General features: G+C 47.4%; 6 protein-coding genes across 6 annotated transcripts; 4 read left to right on the forward strand and 2 right to left on the reverse strand.

Annotated features, from left to right (window-relative positions):
* Positions 1-263: 263 nt before the first annotated feature.
* N7537_002946 (putative oligosaccharyl transferase subunit Dad1) lies at positions 264-1,013 on the forward strand (the record flags this gene model as incomplete). The annotated part of the gene is made up of 3 exons (XM_056894004.1): positions 264-527; positions 666-847; positions 947-1,013. 3 exons carry the CDS (start codon positions 264-266, stop codon positions 1,011-1,013), a joined length of 513 nt encoding a protein of 170 aa, XP_056758999.1.
* Positions 1,014-1,439: 426 nt separating this feature from the next.
* On the reverse strand, positions 1,440-4,358 carry N7537_002947 (putative mRNA splicing factor RNA helicase (Prp16); the record flags this gene model as incomplete). The annotated part of the gene is made up of 3 exons (XM_056894005.1): positions 1,440-1,841; positions 1,908-3,448; positions 3,503-4,358. 3 exons carry the CDS (start codon positions 4,356-4,358, stop codon positions 1,440-1,442), a joined length of 2,799 nt encoding a protein of 932 aa, XP_056759000.1.
* A 640-nt stretch (positions 4,359-4,998) lies between these two features.
* N7537_002948 (putative prefoldin subunit 2) lies at positions 4,999-5,649 on the forward strand (the record flags this gene model as incomplete). The annotated part of the gene is made up of 4 exons (XM_056894006.1): positions 4,999-5,038; positions 5,108-5,198; positions 5,332-5,524; positions 5,617-5,649. 4 exons carry the CDS (start codon positions 4,999-5,001, stop codon positions 5,647-5,649), a joined length of 357 nt encoding a protein of 118 aa, XP_056759001.1.
* Positions 5,650-7,024: 1,375 nt separating this feature from the next.
* N7537_002949 (nuclear transcription factor Y subunit beta) lies at positions 7,025-8,065 on the forward strand (the record flags this gene model as incomplete). Its single annotated transcript, XM_056894007.1, has 4 exons — positions 7,025-7,178; positions 7,455-7,565; positions 7,622-7,749; positions 7,829-8,065. 4 exons carry the CDS (start codon positions 7,025-7,027, stop codon positions 8,063-8,065), a joined length of 630 nt encoding a protein of 209 aa, XP_056759002.1.
* A 681-nt stretch (positions 8,066-8,746) lies between these two features.
* N7537_002950 (Gfo/Idh/MocA family protein) lies at positions 8,747-10,006 on the forward strand (the record flags this gene model as incomplete). Its single annotated transcript, XM_056894008.1, has 3 exons — positions 8,747-8,787; positions 8,841-9,566; positions 9,625-10,006. The coding sequence occupies 3 exons, from the start codon at positions 8,747-8,749 to the stop codon at positions 10,004-10,006; spliced, it is 1,149 nt and encodes a 382-aa protein (XP_056759003.1).
* A 311-nt stretch (positions 10,007-10,317) lies between these two features.
* Positions 10,318-12,851, reverse strand: N7537_002951 (uncharacterized protein; the record flags this gene model as incomplete). Its single annotated transcript, XM_056894009.1, has 8 exons — positions 10,318-10,405; positions 10,464-10,513; positions 10,565-10,578; positions 10,643-10,702; positions 10,764-10,857; positions 10,923-11,444; positions 12,439-12,541; positions 12,598-12,851. The coding sequence occupies 8 exons, from the start codon at positions 12,849-12,851 to the stop codon at positions 10,318-10,320; spliced, it is 1,185 nt and encodes a 394-aa protein (XP_056759004.1).
* Between the last annotated feature and the right edge of the window lie 1,750 nt (positions 12,852-14,601).

The following is a 14,601-nucleotide window of genomic DNA, read 5'->3' on the forward strand; positions in this document are numbered from 1 at the left end:
GCCATTAAACTATGAACCGAATAGTTAGAATATTCGTTATCACTTAATTGTATACTTCCAAATCGGGATCTACTCCACCACGTGATCACAGTGATAACAAGCTCCAAGCTGGCATCAACCAGCACTCTCCACTCCGCCATTGTCCACCAACCCACCGTGTTTGCACTAATTTTCCAGTGAAATCTCCATCCGCACTATCTACAATCCATTCACTCCCAATTACACACACCCAATCACCACCGAACCCCCCAAATCTCAAAATTATGGCTCCCAAGCGCCACGCGGCCTCAACTACCTCCGCGGCACCCTCTATACCCACGCCTGCGTCGGCGCCCACATCATCCAAGCTCTCCTCAGGCCCAACAACCCTCAAGACCAATGCATCAGCTGCTGAGATCGCCGGTCATGTCTGGCAGCAGTATGCATCCACAACGCCGCAGCGGACACTCCTCCTAGATGCCTTCATGGCGTTCTTGGTTCTTGTTGGTGGATTGCAATTCGTGTACTGTGTTCTAGCTGGAAACTATGTAAGTTGAAGCCCTGGCCTGCAAATGCTGTTTTGGTTCTTTTGTTTTTGTTTTGCCTCTCTTTTTCTCTTGTCTTCTATACGACGTGTGACTTGCAATTGGAAATATATAGACCGATAACTAACATCTCCTGTATAGCCCTTCAATGCCTTCCTCAGTGGCTTCAGTGCTGCTGTTGGCCAATTTGTCCTTACGGCAAGTCTGCGCATGCAAACTAGCGATAGTGGTACTGGTTCTGGATCGAAGCCGAGCTCCAAGGGGAAGAATGCGCGCTTTGCGGATGAGAGTGAAGAGCAGGGGACGGGTACTTCGCACGAAAGGCGAGTTTCTTCTATTTCTTTTATCTTTTTCATGGTGATATTCAATGTCACAATTGCTTTCCCGAGGTTACGAATACATATGCTGATCTTCAATTCCAGGGCCTTCGCCGATTACATTTTCGGAAGCTTGATCCTACACTTTTTCTGCGTCAACTTTATCAACTGAGCTGTGCTCGGCGCTCGAAGCCTCTGTTCAGTACCATGCTGGCTCATTCTGTCTGGGGTTGGTTTATTTCGGTCTTCAGATGGAGTGGGGGATGTCGTCTCTTAGATATCCTTACACGTTGGAACTTTTTTTAGCCGATCTTTGTTTTAGTCTTGTACGCTTCGTCTATGGTCGAGGTGAAAAATGTTGTGCATATTTGACCTATCTGTTTTCACAATATTGGCTTGTTGGACAAGTATATGTCATTCAAATGGCCCTATGTCAGAGACAGCCTGGTGTAGAACAGACTACTCGGAGATGAGCCGAATAAGCACGCAATGGCGGGTATCGATTGAACAAGGTCCATCCTAGATGGATTAAAAAACGAAATGATGTTATACAAACAGGGTGCCTCAAGCCCCCAAAGAAGTTGTTTTCACCGCAAAATTAGAATGCACGTCCAGGTCTCCGAGGCACCGTAGGCCTCTTGACCACACTGCTTCCAGGACGACTTCCACCGCCGTGTGCTCCATCGCCACTGGCTCCAGGTCGCGATGAAGAAGAAGAAGAAGAAGACGAAGCAGTCAAACCGCCGACCTTGCGTCCAGGTTTGATGATAGGTTTACGCACGGCGGACTTCCCGCCAGCCTCAATTTCCATTCTGCGACGGGCGGGGTCGTTGCGTTCCTGCTCGCGCAATTTCTCAGCAGCAGCGCGTTCACGGTCAGCTGCCATCTGCTCTTCGATTTCCATGCGCTTGTTGAACTCGATTTCTGTGACGCGGCGGTTGCGCTGCGAGTAGCCTTTTTCTTTGACGGAGTAGAATACACCACCGAGTTCGGCGAGCCACTGAGAGAAATGAGTTAGTTGAGTACTAGATGACACACAAGCGGGATTGGGGGAGTGGTAACCTACATGAGGATCAACAGATGTCACTGTGGACATGTATTCCTTGGAAGTCAAGAGCAACTCGTGGTAGACGACGTACTCGGGCACATGGCCGATACCGTACAGGGCACTTGTAGGGTGAAGTGCCATGGTCACGCTGGTGCGGAGGTTGATGAACTCGCCGATTCCCTTTACTCGTGCGGCTTGGTGGAAGAAGCCCGAACAGATGCACTTGCGGATGGTGTCCCAGTCTGTGCCGCAGCTGATGAGGGGCATTTTTTGTTTGGTCATGATGTCAAGAAGTTGGTCACGGACTTCCTTGGCGCGGCGGAGGGTTTTGGAGTGCAAAAAGTGCTTGGTGCACCAGGCATCCGAGTGACCGTTGGTTTTCCATTGAGTGTAAACATGGAGAAGAGTCAAGTGGTCGGATTCTGGAACGAAGAATTTCTCGCGAGCTGAATCAGATTCCTCTTCCCGTTCTTTGGGACGATAAAAGACGTTTGGAACCGAAAGCATTGCGACGATGCTTAACATCTCCTCGCTGCACTCGTATTCATCAGAGGCCATGATTATGAGCTTGGCAAGAGGGGGATCCATTGGGAATGGTGTCATGCGACGTCCTAGAGGTGTAAGATCGCCCAGGTTATCCAGAGCACCCAGCGCCCAGAGCTCGAAAAGAGAGGTGGAGATTGTCTCTTGTGGGGGAGGATCCATGAAGTCAAAGTCCAGAAGGTCCTTCACGCCAAGGGATTTCAGCAAAAGGATGGTATTGGAAAGACTGGTTCGCTGAATCTCAGGGATAGTTTGAATGTAAAGTTCGTTCTTGTAGGCTGTCTCCGTGTACAGACGATAGGCCTTGCCCGGGCCAGTCCGCCCAGCACGTCCAGATCGCTGGTTTGCATTGGCTTGGGAAATTGGAGTGACCTGGAGACCGTCCATACCCATGCGAGGGTTGTACACCTTCAGCTTTGAGTAACCTGCATCCACGACGAACATGATACCGTCGACCGTTAGACTTGTCTCAGCAATGTTCGTAGCCACGATTACTTTGCGCACACCCGGAGCGGCCTTCTCGAAGATCTTTGCCTGTTGCTCGGCCGGCATTTGACTGTAGATGGGTAAGACGCTGAGTTTCGGTGGATCATTCAGCTGCTTCAGCCTCTCTTCGACTAGATCGCAGGTTGCCTCGATATCTTCTTGTCCAGTCATGAAGACAAGAATATCACCAGCGCCCTGGGATACATGAATGGCTAAGACCTGCTTCACCGCACTATCAACATAATCTTCACAAGGTGTGCGCGAGAAGTGAAGATCAACAGGGAAGGTTCTGCCAGGAATGATGAATTCTGCGGCACCGCCAAAGAAACGCGCAAATCGTTCGGAGTTCATTGTTGCCGAGGTCACGATCAATTTCAGATCCCTGCGCCGGGTCAGAACTTTCTTGAGGAGACCCATCAAGACGTCAGTGTTCAAAGCTCTTTCGTGTGCCTCGTCCATAATGATGCACGAGTATTTGTCGAGATCCTTTTGCGTGAGAGATTCTCGCAGTAACACACCATCCGTCATATCTAGTACCTAGATTAGCTACATGATCACACTAAAGCGAAAAGGGAGAAACTCACATTTGATCACAGTCTCATCGCTCGTACAATCCTCGAAACGGATGGCGTATCCGACGAGTGCACCGAGATCAACATCCATCTCCTCACTGACACGCTTCGCAACACTCATAGCAGCCACACGGCGAGGCTGCGTGCATCCGATCATACCGAACTTAGAGTAGCCCTCTTCGTGTAGGAATTGAGTTAGCTGGGTGGTTTTCCCAGATCCAGTCTCTCCGACGACCACCACAACTTGGTTGTCCCGGATGACCCTCATTAGATCTTCACGCACGGCAAAGGCGGGCAGATACTCTCTCTGTTCGCGCATGGTTTTGCTACTGCTGAAAGTGCTGGCGCCACCACCGCTTTTCTTCATATGTTTGGCAAATTTGTTTCCTCCTCCTTGGTAGGCTTCCTCGATAGGCTCGGCGACTGCGCTGTCTCCTTCGTCCTCTTTGATGCCCATGAAGTTGCCCAGGGCTGTGCCGGCGATATTTGTCGCCTCCTGCGCTTGCTTCTGTCGTTCGCGCTGCTGTCGGCGCTCGTTGACGACCCTGCTTCCTTTCCGACTGAACACCGCCATGTCGCTTTGCGGATCACGAACAGCGGAGATTGGCTCCAGCTGCTTCGTGAAGATCGTGCGACCATCAAGAAAAGGCGGGCGGAGGTCATGGACGAGCAAATGCACTCGAGTCGCTTCTTCGTCTTCGGGCATGAAGTCACCCTCATGGTCTCTTCGTTGTGCCACACCAGAGGTGAGCATTCGATTTGTCTCCCAGTTGTCAATATCCTTTCGTTTTGCGTCGCGTAGGCCTGCAGGGAGGTGTCCAAAGCCCTTGTGTCTTTTGGCCGGAGGGCCCATATCGTTGCGAGACATGTCGTCCAGCCGGGCTTGTAAGCCAGGTTCAAGGCTGGGGTAATTCGCAATGTACGAGCTGGTCAGCTCTGCGCGGGGTTGAGTTTAAGAGAAAGTGATTCCGCGGAGTCGAACCTCTTCCTATAGCGCTCAAGCCTCACCGCCATTTATTGCCAGAAGAGAGTCACCGCCCTGGCAGTCTAGTTTCTAGTCTTCTAAAAAGATAATGCCATCAGGGGGAGTTAGCTTCAATTTATTAAAGAAGTATTTTTTTGGGAACCTGACACGAAGCAGCCTTGTCTTCACATTCTAGAAGATATGTAATTGGTGGAGTCGACCTCCAGGTCTTGTCTCGTCCCTATCGCATCAAACATTACAAACCATGATATCAGTCACGTGGTTTACCACTTATTTTATGAAGAACATAGAATTGGTAGTATAGAGTTATAATAATTATTATTTTAACACTCTTTGCAGTTAATTCGAGAATTCGATTAGGTATAAGTGATATCCAGAGCTAAAATCACTTATTTATGGGTGTGAGGTGTATCAAAAGTTCCATAGTAGTGGCCTCCACCAACACCGAAAAGCAACCGCCCCGCATCGTCATCTCAATTTCTCGAGCTTCCACTTGCCGACCACACCGTGACAAACAGCCATCATGTCTAGCCAGAAACAGATTGACCCCAAGAAGCAGCAGGGTATGCTTTTTCCATTGTCCCTACAAACCCTAAGAAATCACGAAAGCTGATGCGAACCTCTCAATCCAGAGCTTCAGCACCAATACACCAACTTCAAGAACACCCTTCAGCAATTAGCACAAAAGATTGGTGATATTGAGCAGGAGGCAGAAGAACACAAGTGAGTCACTACCAGGATTATGTGCTGTCCCCACATCGTGGGATCTTGCTAGGCTTGAATCCCGGGCTACCCCACGGAGCAAGCACAACCAGCGATGCCTTATGAATGTATAATGCTGACATTTTTTTTTTAGACTTGTGATTGAAACCCTCGACCCTCTCGCCGCAGACCGAAAATGTTTCCGCATGGTGAATGGCGTTCTAGTTGAGCGTACTGTCAAAGATGTTCTTCCTACACTCAAGACCAACTCGGATGGGTTGAAGCAAGTATTGGAGGATATGCTCAAGCAGTACAAGACAAAGCAGGGCGAGTTGGATACCTGGAAGGTAAGCGCATCTCCTGTCTCAAGGCCGTTTCTCAGCCTGAATACCCTGGGAACTTGGTATGGGCAATGCTAACCTTAATTTCCCCTTTGCAGAAGAAGAACAACATTCAGGTTGTGCAGCCTTAGTGGCATTCCTTTTCTCTGTATACCTTCAATTTACGTGTTCCCGGGTGGTGCTATCTGAGCGCGAGAGCAATAGGCTACCGGCGTTACTGGGAACGGCAAAAGACTAGACATAATGCAGCGTTGATTTGTGATTTGATATCAAACCTGCAAGATTAGCTCCTTATCATAGTTAAAAAATTTTATACCCATAAGTTTTGAATCATAGATATTTCAGCTGGGGCTCTCGGACCTCAGCAGAGTCGCATATATCAGCCTAAGCTAACCTCCAAGGTTGAAGAAAGACCGCAATTGATGCCTAACTCAAACCATCTGGTCAATACTTCAAGAGTCATACAAAGTTAGATATGCCTTGTACATCAATGTAGGTGCCTAGGATGCTTTATGTAACTACATATAAAGATGCAAGCCTTGATGCCTGACTAAACAGCAAAATGATTAAGCCATCATATTAGGTTGGGCCTTGAAGTACCTAACTTATTGAAGATGGATATGCAATGTAAAATGCAATAAAACGCGAGGAAATGAAGTTCTGAATACATGTATGATCCCAGCTTCTATAGATCTGTGACGATAGTGACACAAGTTGCACCAACTAATTAGTACGTCATTATGCTAATAGGTAATGCTTTTGAATAGTACGTGATATGATTGATTATGTGCTCTTTATCTCCTTGAAACTTAGAAGACCGGCGTTTCGTTTGTGCTTTGTCTCGATAATCAAAAAGTTGATACAATTGTAGTTCACGACCAACCAAAGCGATCGAAAGGCGCCGATCCGCCAGAACTTCTGGTTCGCCAATTAACCTCCCCCAGATCCCCCAGATCCTCCAGATCCTCCAGAAACACCTTAACTTTAGCTCCAATAAGAGATCAGATCACACTAATTATCTAAAGGCTCCCTCTTTTACGCGACTTGCGACTTGCGATTTGGGAAGTTGGGCTCTCCCCTAATCTAACGCCTCCCGAGGTCATTGCGCGTCGCATCTTCACTCCAAATCCCGACCACTTGCGCATATTCGGTGTTTGTAAACGGGTATGTTGTACGTGATCGCGTTCCATACTAAACCCGAATCCCTGTCCTTGGAAGTGCCCCATACCATTTCCCAAACACGAGGCTAATTGGTGCCATTTCGCGCGTCGCATATAACAGATCTAATATCCTACATTGTCAACCCCTGGGCTGACGCTATCCTTAAGGCTACTGTGAAGTTTGTACCCAGCCAATACAACCCTGTCTACTCTTGGAGCCGATTCTGCGCTGTCTGAAACAGAGGCGATCGCCCAGCATTGTGATCTGACGTGGTCTGACAACAGAGCACGCGAAACACACATTGACGCCCAAGCCGAGGATCCACAATCTAAACCACTTATAATCATGTCGAACTCTCCTTCCAAGGACGCTGAACTTGACCCCGAAGCGCAATCGGGAGAAGAACAAGATCACATGGACAAGGACCATCATGATGTGCAGGGACACCCGGGCGAGTTTGAGGTGAAGGAACAGGATCGGTGGCTTCCGATTGCAAATGGTATGTCGCGTCTTGCATTTGGTCTGTTCTGATTTGCGCGTACCTTGCCTTTGCCCTGATGGGCTCCTTTTCTTTCCCCCGCATTTCTGGTCTTGTCCAAAGTCTCGGATCCTTTCGTCCTAAACCCATACATATAAGCAGGATGTCTTTTCCAGATCTTTTATCGGTACAACTTACATATCCAACCCTTCCCGTTATCCCCCCCTCAATTTTGATGATCTTACGCAAAATACCCCCATGTCTCCACAACATGTTAACATCACCAATCTTATTCAGTGGCTCGTATTATGAAGTTGGCCCTGCCTGAAAATGCGAAGATAGCGAAAGAAGCCAAGGAATGCATGCAGGAATGTGTGAGCGAGTTTATTTCATTCATCACAAGTGAAGGTGAGTCTGGTTCTTGCTTGGTCCAAGTGGGACATACTAATCGGCTATATTCGCAGCTTCGGAGAAATGCCAGCAGGAGAAGCGTAAGACAGTCAACGGCGAAGATATCCTATTCGCTATGACATCGCTTGGATTTGAGAACTACGCCGAAGCACTCAAGATCTACCTATCCAAGTACCGCGAGGTAGAGCCCCGCAACCCAAGAACAATCCCTGGACCAAGTCTTGAGCAGTCGTTAATTCCGAAATACTAACTCGACCTAGACTCAATCTGCCCGTGGCGATAACCAGAGGCCCCCCAGCGCTGGTTATGGAGCTGGGGGACCCGTCGGTGGCCCTGGTGGACCCGGTTCAGCTCGTCCCACAGGATTCCCCGATTCCGAAGGCGCAAACCCTATGCTGAATCCCAACCTCGATCCATCCGAGCAAGACGCCTCCGGCTACGGCTATCCTTCCATGGTCGGCCAGCCTCACAACGGCGCGGGCGGCGAGTCATACTAAGGTATGATGCGAAGGAGCTAGCCAAGAGACACTGTACCCAATTTTCATATAGGACGCTCCTCGATAGCACTAACGAAGCAGATCTAATTCGAACGTGACCAAAGACGTCTTCTGTTTCTTGGGTGTTTATCTGCAATAGTCTCTTGGCTGATCGATGTGTTCGGGGTATCTAGAGGGCTTAACGGCTTGCCTTTTTTTTTTTCATTGGATTTCGGTAGATTAGGATTTTCGTCGGGCTTTGTATTTATTTCTTTTGATTTCGGAGTTTTGCGGCGAATTATAGGCGGAATGAGGACATCTGTATCTACGACAGTGCGAGGTACAGGAGACTAAGTCTACAATCTGTACCTCCCAATGTTGGAGTAAATGCAATATTCTTCCCTACTGCATGTCCTGTTTTGCAATTGTAAGATCTTTAACGTTGATGGTAGTCGTATTCAGCAAGTTCTTAAGTTCAGCGGGGCTCCAGAGCTGTTCCACGCGGGGCATCAGATCAGCGCTCTTTCAATCCAATTTACCCAGCATATTCGCTCGAAACATTATTCGACCTGATACGTTTATTGTCCTGCACGAATTATCCTGCGTGGAATTTTTCTAGAATCAACATTCAACCTTGGAACCTCAGGGTTCTCTAACAATTACGTCATTGGAGAAGCTGAAGAATCACCTCACACATTCAAGATGGGCACCGACAACAGGATCCTTCGCGTGGGAATAATTGGGTAAGAAACCTCATTATCAAAGCGCAGTATAATGATACTAATATCCCAACAAGATGTGGCGAAATCACTCAAGTCGCCCATATCCCAACTCTCGGCTTCCTCTCAGATTACTTCCAAGTCACCTACCTATGTGATGTCTCCGACAATGCACTCTCGCACTGTGCCAAAAAGGTTATCGGGGGTACTCCAAAGACCACCCGCAAGGCAGAAGATCTCTGCGCCTCCCCAGATGTGGACATCGTAATGATAGCCAACAGCGACGCCTTCCACGTTCCGCACGCCGTCCTAGGTTTGAAGCACGACAAAGTCGTCTTCATCGAGAAACCCATGGCTCTCTCCCTACAAGACGCGGACCGGCTCATCGATCTCGAGAAGCAATCTTCCGGAAAGGTCATGGTGGGGTATATGCGGCGGTATGCGAGCGGGTTCATCGACGCGGTCAAGGAAATAGGAAGCTTTGATCAAGTGTGCTATGCGCGCGTGCGAGATATCGTCGGCCCGAACTCGGATTTCGTGGGCCAGTCTGGGACGTTTCCTAAGGTTTTCTCGGATTACAGAGAGGAGGATGTGAAGGAATTGTCGAACAAGACAAGCGAGTTCTTGGAACAGGCTTTGACGACGGAATTGGGGATTCCGGTTACGGCTGATACTGCTGCTCAGTGGAGGAATTTGGGGAGTCTTGGATCTCATGATCTTAGTGCTATGAGAGAGGCTCTTGGTATGCCGACGGCTGTGCTTGGTGCTTCTTTGTGCTCTGCGACGGGACCGCCGTTCTGGAGGTAAGTTGTGAATTCTGTATCTGTGGTTCTGGGCGATATGTTGATCTTTTTGCTCCAGTGCACTCTTCCAATATCCTTCTTTTGCTGTGTCTTATGAGTCTGGAATTGATGATGTCCCCCGTTTTGACGCGTCGATTGAGGTCTTTGGTGGGAATAAGACTGTCAAGGTCTGCATTGATTCGCCTTATGTCAAGGGGTTGCCTACCACTATGCACATTCGTGAGAAGTTGGAAAATGGCTCATTCCGGGAGTCTGTGGTTCGGAAGACGTATGAGGATGCGTATACTTTGGAAATGAAGGAGCTTTATGCATTTGTTGTTGAGGGTAAGCCGGCCAAAACCACTTCGGAGGATGCTAAGAAGGATCTTGAGATCTTCGGTATGATTATGAAGGCAGGTCTGGAAGGACAAGCTAGACTTAACAAGGTTGTTCAAAACTAGTTTATTTTGAACTTTTGCCCATGCTGTCTGTGTACAAACCCGTGGATTGTGATGGAAAAGTACCAATAAAAAAAATAACAAAAGTCATCGCCTGGAGGCGATCCGGCAGCTTGAGATCAAACGGCACTCAAACTGAGAATGGACGGGGATCCAAAGTAGCGGTGCGCCAAATGTCGCCAACGACAACCGCTAGGCCAAATGCTCGTCCATCCATTCACATAGTGCAATGCCATTTATCATATTAAGTGAAAAAAGAGAACTGAGTTCTAAACTATATACCCTTTATCCATCACGTTCATCGATGGTTCTTTCTATTTGGCCGCTTTCCCCCAATGACCGTTCGGGCCATACTGTGTAGGAATACTAGGCCACGTATCTATGCCGTCCAAGATTGCGAGTCTAAAAGTTTGGTTAGTATCTGTTCTAAAATGCTAACCTCAAGTTACTGGCAACTTACGCCATTCCGCCAGTGAGATGCGGATCGATATGGCAGTGGAGGAAGAAAGCCTGTCTGGTTAGCGGGAAATTCGAGAGGTTCTACATGGATCAATGCCTTACCCCAGGATTTTGTACTGTCAAACCCAACCATATTAGCTTTTTGATCCCCAGAAGAAGAAAAGTGAGTGGAGTACATACCATGATAGCGAACTGCCATCCAGTTTGGCGCTTCTAAGGAAGGAAGCGTTGTGAAGGTATCTGTCCCATCCATTAGTTCCCAGAACTAGGAAAACCATAAGGAAAGCTGTGTATCTCATACCTCTCATTGGTGGGTCGACCAGGTTCAACTTATCTGGGATTTCCCGTTGAGCCTCTGCAACAGAAGTCCAATTGAACTTGCCCGTGCCAATACCCTTAAAACACACAAATTAGAATCCATACCATGAAATTTGTACTCGAAGTGTTCAAAATAACTCACTAGAACATAGACCCTGTTTGAGTGCTTGTGAATCGGATGACCAGGCTGGATAGTCGATGCTTCTCCAGACACCGTGAAGACAATATCCACCCAGGTATCATTGTTCGTAGCAATAACCAGGTCACTGTCTGCCTGTGATTGAGGGTCCCATAACATCGGCTTCTCTGACTCCAGAGACATACTGTACGAATTATCTCCATTGAGAGACCATTTCCAGGCTTTTTCAATCCGGCCAACGGTGAGCAGGTATGTTCGGTCCGCTTGTTCACTGGGTCGACTTGGGATAAGTGGCTTAATCTTATTTTCCTTCAGAACAACAACATCTGTACTGATGCTGTTTCCCCCGTAGTCGATTGAGGGTTTGCCCACGACGGATGGGTCACCGTCGACATAAGAGAAAGTGCCGTACCCGGCAATCTTTTGGTTGATTCCTGCACCGGCTGCTGTGATCGAGTAGTTACCTGGCGTCTTGTTCAATTGAACTAGAACGGAGTAGCGAGCACCGTTGTTGAGTGTCAATGCCTGGAAAAAGATTATTAGTCAGTGCAGTGCTCATGACTTTGCAGAGTATAACGTGAGATGGGTAGTATCATACATCAACTTTGGTGGGTACAATATATTGACCATCGACTTCATAGACCCAAAGAGAATGGTTGTTGATAGAAACTGTATTTAGCGAATAAGCTTAGCTTACTCCTGGAACCTATGAAAGCATAACAACGAACATACCTGATGGGATTGAGATCGATGCTGAACTGATGAGATTGAGGCTTACCCAGCCCTTCAGAGGATCAACTTCGATCACTTCTTCCATTGACTCTGTGGCATTGCATTGGTCAAACATGGATGGTGGAATTGCGGTGTAGTTATGCTGAGCAGATGTTGTTTGAGCAAAGGTATTCCGAACTGGAAGACATCTTATGTTGAACTAATCGTCAGCTTTTTGACCGGCAATTTGGAGAGTTAACACCTACCCTTTTGCTGTATAGTTCGTGCCCTGAAGCAGGTAGGTCAATGGTTTGGGAATTAGGGTGGTCAAATAGCCAGGGTCGAGGCAGCGCACTCTGCCTTTCCCATTGATCAAAATAGAATCCGCACATCTAGAGTTGGTATAAGCTATTAGCCCGATTTCTCATAATGCCTCTGTGGAACTTGCAATGTATCCAGGTTTGCAGAAACTGCAATATCCCGGAGCTCTTCTGATGTATTGTGAAACCAATCAGAAATCATCAGCAATTCGGGGTCTCGAATGGCATTGTTGATCTGAGAATGTGCCCCTGTATCATTTGATATCATACTAGCCAAATTGGCAGCAATATCTCGCGGCCTGGATGTTATAAATACTCAGTCGCCTGCGCGAATAGGTAAGATTTTGATTTGGGTAGGTATTCGCAAACCTGATGTAAATCGGCCCATATAGGCCATCCATTATTTGTCCCGCGCAATGCGAATGATACCTCCAAATGTTAGCAAAAAAGAACTAATTACTAGGTAGGAAGATCATGGACCCACTTACCAGTATGTTCCGTATTGTGAAGTAGTAAATTTGTAAACAAATCTTCCGCCAGGGGTAATAGGTTTCTGCGAGACTCCAGGCACACCATCTGACCACGATGTCCCTTGTTGCCTATTTTTGTCTCAGTGATAAGCCAAGTTATTTTCCAAGAAGACTCACTCAATGCCATGCCAATGCATCGTGGTGTTATATGGCAGGAAATTGTTCACTGTCACCTCCACATTGTCGCCCTCATCGAAGAGGAGAGGGGGCCCAGGAAATTGGCCATTGATCAAGCTTTGCTGGCGTTCAACTCCGTCGGGCGCCTTGGTGTCCCATGTTAGGTTAAGCTCGAACTTTTTGGTCGGGGCTGACGGAACAAGATGTAAAGCAGCACCTAGTCCGATGAAACAAAATAGGATAGATGGCTTCATATCTAGATTGGTGGGATCCTTGACGTTGTGCAGGTAAGAATTGAAATTACAATAAGATATTAGGAATACATTCAAAGGGCAGGGGTAGATACACGAGGGAGGTACGGATTCCGGATGGAGTTCTTAAGTATTGAGCTGCAGGGTGAAATGACTCGCATTAATAGAATAGTTAGTTCGGCTATTTAATTTGAGAACTATGTACCTGTACATACTGTGTAACTATGCATCCCTTCTCGTATGTATGTAGATCGTTTTCCAGGGGCAATTGACCAAGAACGAGAGGCTTCGGCAACCCGGTTGGGCCGTCAGCCTCGAGGGCCGACTTTTCGGGAATAGCTTGGGCCCATCTCAAATATTACATAGCTCGGAACGGTTCGGCACACTGCGTCTAGAGGAACCTTTGAAGACCACAAGCCTTCAGTCGGTAGAGCCTCACCAAGAGTCAAACGCCCCTTCATACGTAGAGCGAACAAGGGATGGAGTGTACAGAGTACGGAGTCCACGGGTGTAATGTTGCCGCGTATACCATGAATTATTTCCTGCCTAAGTTTGAGATAGATTCGAATCCCAAATAAAATGCTGGCTGCAAGAGTTGAGTTGCCACAAAATCCGTGGGGCCAAAAAGCAAGTCCATCTATTGATTGATAAACACCCCCTAAATAAGATAATTGGATGTTAAGGTCTCACTTGGCATTGGACTCTTGTTCAAATTCCTGGGCTGAAATAAGGCAGATGTCAGCCTAGGGGTCAGTGACAGAGATCATGAAACTAGAAGGAGGTGAAGCTGATATACGAGTCGCAGATCTTCCGAGGTTCGAGTTAAGGGCACATCTAATGTTGTGGCGCACCAATAATGGGTGATAGGACCCACTCCGTAGTCTCTACTCGCTATCTTCTTCTTTCCTTCCTATTTGGTTTTGCTATACGGCGTATCAAATACACTGCGCTCCGATCATCCCCAGTACCACTCCTTAGCTAGATCTAAAAATGTTGAAAACTTAGATGGCGATCTTCAGATATTTTTGTTCCATCGGTTGATCTCGTTGGTCTTCTTTCCCATTTTTGGACTGAAGCGAAAGGTTTGGATGGGTGGCCCGGAGTAAAAAGGATGTTCATTTGATTTATCACTCATCTTGACGTGCCTGGTTTATAGACCGTGCAGGCATGTGGCTTACGTTAGGTCCTTGAGGCTCTGCATATCAGGCACACAGCCCGGTACACAATGAAGACGAAAATCTCCATTATGTACTATACCGTCCAGATTTGTTCGGTTACATTAGTATAATTCTTGGATGATTCTTTTAATGAGTCAGCGCAATTAATTCAAGGCTTTGACCTACTATTACCTGTAAGCATTTCTTCTCCAAATAAGATTCATTGGTGATCCAAGTTGACAGGAGACATACAGAAAAGTAATTCATAAACTTAGGCGTTCTACAGAGTACTAGTAGACTGCATATATGTGAAATGCGTAATACTGTGGCTGTGCGTGCAGATGTATATAGATCGACCCGTGCACCATATTCAGCCCACCAAAGAGAAATTAAAACTTGCTCTTGATGTTCTAGGAGAAGATGAGAACTCCCTTGCATTGATTGAGAATACGATATATCAAATCCATGCAATTCCCAAGGAAGGAATATGACACTGTGATACGAATTTGGCCTGCCTTTACATAATCGGTTTCTCCGCATCCACGTGAGTCTCCACCAGAGACCCGATCCCGCAGTTCCCTCAACTTCCCGACATT

Source organism: Penicillium hordei, assembly GCF_028827395.1.
Source record: "Penicillium hordei strain IBT 12815 chromosome Unknown utg000001l_segment0_segment0, whole genome shotgun sequence".
Lineage (NCBI taxonomy): Eukaryota > Fungi > Ascomycota > Eurotiomycetes > Eurotiales > Aspergillaceae > Penicillium > Penicillium hordei.